We start from the raw sequence: 6,414 nt of genomic DNA, 5'->3' as shown, positions 1-6,414 counted from the left end.
CTCCAGCCTGTTATGGTGAGGGGAAGCACATGGTGATACACAAATGCCCTGAGATCACAGTAGTCTGTCATTCTGAGGCTGGAGAATAAGCTGCCTGGAGAACAGCCAGGATCCACAGTAGACCTTAGTTGAGTGCTGGGATTTGGGGGGTTGTTTATAATCACAGCATGACCTAATCTATCTTGACCAATCTTTTTGTGTGGTTCACAGAAATGTGGACATTTGGCTGCTTTGAGGCAGTGATTAACCTTAATCAAGATCCTTGCATGGCCTTCTCTGAAAACTGCAGGATGACTGATTTTCCAGTTATAAGATACAAACAAATATTCCTTACTCTCAAGGATCTCAGACATAGGTGTCCTTCTGTAATATTTTGTCTCATTTACGTAGAGAACCTAGATGACAAAGGTTAAGTCTTCCCAACTCATCCTGGGTTCCCTCTTTCAGGATGTACTCAGCTAACACAGTCATCAGAAGTCACGTCAATAACGCCTGTGTTCTGGCCTGTACCTCTTATGAAAAATCAAAAAAGCTTTCATGTTTGAGCATCTTCTGAACTGGGGTACACATAACAGCCGCAGCCACCCAAAACTTAGTATGTATTTAGCAGAGAGTAGATATATAGAGTTCATCAATTCATCTACATTTTACCTTTTGAATTTATCAGGATCGATATTTAAGAATAGACACAATAGATATTTTAATGAAAGCAATGGTCCTGCCATTCTTTATTTCTCACAGTACATATTTACAGAAAATAACTGTACATTTTAAATTCTGATCATTATACAGATTTTTTTTGCAGTTGAATAATAAAGGAATGAATTTCTTAATGACGTTTTAAAAATAGCTTTAATACTTAAAGGTACAAATTATATGATTAACCTTCCATCACTGGGATAAGCACCCAGTAAAAATAATGAAGCAACAGCATTGGAGCCAGGGTCTTAGGAGATCTGACCTGGAACTATCTTTACTATAACATTCACAATCCAATTTTTCAACCTATGTTTTAGAAACTTGGGTGAAAAAACACATGAAAAGAAAATCTCCGAGGTGTTTATAGGGTTAGAAGAATTTAGCTTTGAAAAATAACATGTGAATCAGATTCCCCTTATAAGGCCTTGAACAAGTTGCACCTGGAGATGCTATAAAGAAAGTGAAACTTCTTTTTGTTAGTAGTCAACAGCTTCAAATATTGGTTTTCATTTTTTAAAAACAACGAATTATAAGTTCCTTTTAAATAAAAGGTTGAAGGCACAGTAAAACAATGAATAATTTACACTTGACCATTTTAGACTCAAAATAATTCGAAACGCAAAATAATTCAGGCACCCAGCACCTAATTTGTCCTGTAGGTGGCAAAATGATCATAAGAGGAATCCAGGGACAGGATGCAGAATTGCTGCTTTGAGGTTAGTAGTGGTACGTGACTTAAAGCTTTACTAAAAATACAGTTTTTAGAGTTTTGAATTTTTTTCCAAGTTTTACAGATTTAACGATGCCTTTTGTACTGCTCTGAATTAATGAAGATTTATTTCCTGGATAATCAGTACTAATGGTCAGAAATATATTTTTTTATTTTTCGGGGACTAAATTTTCAGTCTGATGATTCCCACTGAAAAATCCCTCTCCTTTTACACTTGTTGTCCAACAGGTTTTGCTCTATTGGATGATCCATCCAAATTTGAAGAAGAGAGGTTGTGAAACTAAAAATCTGTTGCTTGTTCACAGCTGTGAAATCAAGCTTGAAATGAATATCTAGAAAGGAGGAAATAAAGTCCACTAACCTTCATCAACTTTATGTTTCTCTAATTACCTTGTAGTGGATGGCAGAATAGTAAGCAAGACTTTTAAGAAGTAATGGATAGTTTATTATAGAAAATGTTGGGCGCCGTGATTACGACTACCTTTATGTCTAAGGAACAAAGAAGTTTATAAATAATTACAATGAAAGAGCTAATTGCAGCCAAATAACATTTTAATTAATCTTCATAGCTTCTTTGCTTGCTTTCAAGATGGAAACATTACTCTGTGTCCTGGATTCATCATTAAAGAACCAGATATGAAAAACAAAGTTTTCAAATAAGAGCTGGTGGCAAGCATTGAATATAGTTACTTGAAGAACTAAGACTAAATGGGGGATAAAGGAGTAGAATATGTTATGTTACACCATACCAATATGTTCTGAAAATGTTGATACAGTACGACTTTAAAAAATAGTGGAAGAATGGGGAGAGCAAATTAAAAAATGTTTGTATGATAAAATATTATCATACTGGTAGTATTAGTATTGTTATTCTGAAACTGTTGCATGTTTCAGAGAAAATTAATAATTGTGGGATATTCCAGTTGCCTTGTGTCTTTGAAAACCAGGATTCTTAGGATAGAAAAATGGACATGCAGCTGAAATAGAAAGGGATTAGGTAAAAACACTGGAACACTCAATTTGATTTAAAAGTATCAAAATAAACTCATAAACTTTTATCTTAAAACAAAACAAAGATATAACCTAGCTCTCTCCTAGGAACAATGACAAATCTAGTAGCAATGGGCATAACAACCATGATTATGGTTTTGAAATTCCATTTCTCACTAAAAGTAATCAGGCTTCTTAGAGAAATGGCTGATTCCAGGTTTGGGGCAGGAAACACACATTGAACCTGGAATATTTTGTCATATGAGACAGCAAGGAAGCTATTAAAAGGACTCAGAAATGACTGATGAGGCGCCCAATGAACAAAGATGGGGCAATTTGAGTTTTGATAATGTTTAAAATGGATGAAAGCCTATCAAATATGTTTGAATCCATAAGTTCATGATACTTAAAAGTGATCACTGGAAGATGATAGGAAACAAGTTCATTATGTTGAAAATTGGTAAGTAAAGGGAAAAATTCAAGTATTTGTTTTCCCTTTCCTATATGAACATTACCACTGATTAACCAAATCATAGATGTGGGGAAACATCTCTTTATAAAAACGTTTCAAGTAATAAATGAAAAAGAAATGACAGAATATTCTCCCACAATAAACCCACAATAAACCAGTGGATCTAGGCACTGAGTACCAATTTCAGCTGACCTCACAAAAAGAGAGAACCAGATATTATGTACCCTCTGATGAAAGAACACACCATGACCTATAGTCTTGCCCAAAGACTATACCTGAGTCTGCTCAAACCTCTGGATCCACATATCAATATCCAGAGGACAGAGGAACATGCAGAATTGCACCATGAGTCTGCAATCAGTAAAATACAGATCGTGGGGAAACTCTAAGTCACAAGACCATTTCTTCAACAGGTAAATTTTAAGGAAAAGAAAAAATGGGGAAGATGTAGATTAAAAAGTCACGTAAAAGATGTATATAATAAAAACAATTTTAAATGGATAAGATTAAAAATAGGGTGTAGAGATACACACTTGGGTAATAAAATATAATAAAGAAATGCAAGCAAGTGATTACTATTGAAATCAATGTAGTGGTTACTTTTGTGGGGTTAGGGAAGAGGATTTGTGAACTGTGACAGGACACACAGAGGACATCCAGGGTGGCTAGCAGAGTTCTAAAAGAGCGTTTCCCTATAATAATGTAATGAGCTATACATTTTCTGTTTGGTTTTCAGTATTTATGTTTTATTTTATAATTTTTCTAAAGGAAAAAATAAAAATAACACCAAAGCCCTTAACAGTTTTCCACTAAAAATTATGGACGTGAATACTTCTAATGTAAATATCAACTGATGGTTCTTAAGAAATTACCTATATTATAAAATATTTCTAAATAAGCTACAAATATTTGAAAAATATAATATTAAAATTTTATGTGTACAGTTATAAAAAGTAAAAGACGTATATGTTCCCAACAAAATGTATTTTGTTACAGTATTATGTTATACAGTTTGGTTAAATGGACTTTGTTTACTTCCAAAATTTTCCTTTCCTACTCCCATACAAGATTATTCATGTTATTCTATTAAGATTAGAGCATGAGCATTGAAACATTTAATATTTCCTTGAATATCCATAATTGTTTTACTTTCCGTCTTTTTACATAGAACAAAGATTAGTTATTTTGCCCAACCAGGATGGTAGTTATTAACATGTAGCATTACACACAGTGTCATCCGATTTGCAAATCAAGATCCTTCACCCACATACCCAGCCTTATGTCCTCTTTCATATATTAGTGGCTGATGGAGACTAATTTTTAAATGTCTAAGAAACTCAACAACGTAAAACAGATTTAAACCACCAAAATGAAAGGCGTTTTAAAATGCAATATGACAACAGACACATGGACAAATATATAACTGTGTTGTACATTTTTGCCCATCAAACGTTGACAATTTTCCTCCAACTGTTCAAGCAGCATAGTAACAAATGGTGCAATTGTATGGTCTAGGCCTCTCCTTTCCTTTTAATAACATTATGTGGTGTTCGAGTGATTCACATATTCCAGAAGTGAGCGGTCTAAGACCCTTCGGATAAGAGCTTCCTCAATTATATTAAAATCCTACGATAAAGAAAAAATAATTAGAAACATATAATCAGAGACAGTTTTCAGACACTGAAGGAGGAGGATCATTGAAATGCCTCATTTTGCAGGAAACTAAAGCCCTGAAGTTAGTGATCTGTCCAAGTGACAATCTTTAACAATTATTCAAGTCTATCACACAAAAATGTCAGAGAACCTAGGACTTTTGCTTTGGGTCCAGTGCATTTTCTATTTTATTTTACTGCCTGTCAAGTAACTAGTTATTGTCATAGTAAAATAGTCTTGATCTGGAATTTAAAATTTTTATCTGATTTACCTCGTAGTTTTTAGTCAACACTACTACTACTGGTCAAAGAGCTATGTTCCACATAAACATGTAATATGGAGTAAAGTTAAGACATTCCCATCGGTTTCACCAATCCCAGCAATACTAAATATGTACTTCTGAAAAAACTGTTGAAAACAAAACTCCTTCTCCTTGCCTTTGTATGGTCAAAATGGCATTCAAAACTTTACGTCGGCACATTCTGTACACAAAACAAAAACTACTAAGAGCCCTATTTTCTGCAACCCATCTTCACTTCCTCAATAAACTAAAACAACAACAACAAAAAAGTAAAAGCTCTGTTGGAAGTCCATTCTGAAACATAAAAGCATAAGGCAAATAAATAACATCCGAAAAAGAACCATATGGAATAGAAGAGCGCAAGATTTGGGACTCGTTAGTGGCTGTTTCTTAGGTGATTTGTTAAGCCCTGAGCTTCAGATATTTCACATCTAAGTGAGGATAATCATACAGTACTCCATTCACAGAAGTTGCTGCAAGGAATAAAATGAGATAATATGCATAAAGTACCTAGCATAGTACTTGGTAGTTTAGGAAACAATAAAATCAAAACAAAGAACATTGCTTCAACCTCACTTCCATATCCAAGAATATGGTTTTCAGTGGAAGGAAAGTATTCTCATCGAAATGGCTTCATCCCAATCAGTCCTGATTCATACTTGGAAATATCTTGAGAAAATGGACTAGACATGAATAGCCAGAACAAGTACGGAATCAACCTGGCTTTTAGGCCATTTTATGGAGCTAAAATAAAGAGGAAGTCCTATGTGCTGTGAGAAATGAGAACACATAGACCAGAACCAGGCTCTGTTGAGGCCTTGTGTATTTTAGGGGACAGAAAAGATACTTGAGAGATGGAGCAGAGACTATGAAGCTTCTGTGGTGTAGCTTGTTCAATTCTTCAAGTGGTCCTTATATTCCCATTTATTCTCTCCCCACCTCCAACTTGCCTAACATCCGGCTCCAACAGTACAAATTATTTTACATGCATGATCTCATTTAATCCTCTCAAAAGCTTTTGGGAGTAGATACTTTTACTATCTTCACTTAACAAATGAACAGAGGCTCAGAGGTTAAATATCTTGCCCAAGGTCACACAGTTGTGACAGAGCTGTTAGTTATTTAAATACAGATCAGGACCCAAGCTCTTTGAGCTGAATCTGGATAATTATAGCAGGCAGATCAGAAAACAAGGAGAAATTTTTCAAGTGACAATCTTTAACAATTATTCAAGTCTATCTTGAAATAGCATCAAAAAAATAAACACAAAATGACATGAAATTATATGTAAGTTGAAATTTAGCCTTTAACATTTCATGTATTTAGATAAAAGTAACAATAAAATATTCTATTTCAGAGCATGGCTCTGAGTGATTTCCCCCCATAATAGGTTGAAAAGGACTCGGGACAACACATTACCCTCACCTGGCAACATACAGACCAAAGCACAATAAAGGCTACATTAACTTTTTGCTTGTTATCCATATGTTGGTAGTTATTGATGGGTGGTAATATATTAACAGTCAAATTTATAAAACACTATTTTTATGATTTCTTAATGGCAATATA

General features: G+C 34.3%; 1 protein-coding gene across 1 annotated transcript in view; it reads right to left on the bottom strand.

The window, feature by feature from the left end:
- Positions 1-764: 764 nt before the first annotated feature.
- The window catches only part of RNF125 (ring finger protein 125), a 33,070-nt gene continuing 27,420 nt past the window's right edge, over positions 765-6,414 (bottom strand). The window contains exon 6 of the mRNA XM_033087480.1: positions 765-4,517. Within this exon, the coding sequence (XP_032943371.1) occupies positions 4,431-4,517 (87 nt within the window). The 3' untranslated portion in view covers positions 765-4,430. The remainder of the gene's footprint in view (positions 4,518-6,414) is intronic.

This window comes from Rhinolophus ferrumequinum, chromosome 19, assembly GCF_004115265.2.
Source record: "Rhinolophus ferrumequinum isolate MPI-CBG mRhiFer1 chromosome 19, mRhiFer1_v1.p, whole genome shotgun sequence".
NCBI lineage: Eukaryota > Metazoa > Chordata > Mammalia > Chiroptera > Rhinolophidae > Rhinolophus > Rhinolophus ferrumequinum.
The sequence above is the reverse complement of the archived record's forward strand: the minus strand, read 5'-3'. Positions and strand labels throughout refer to the sequence as shown.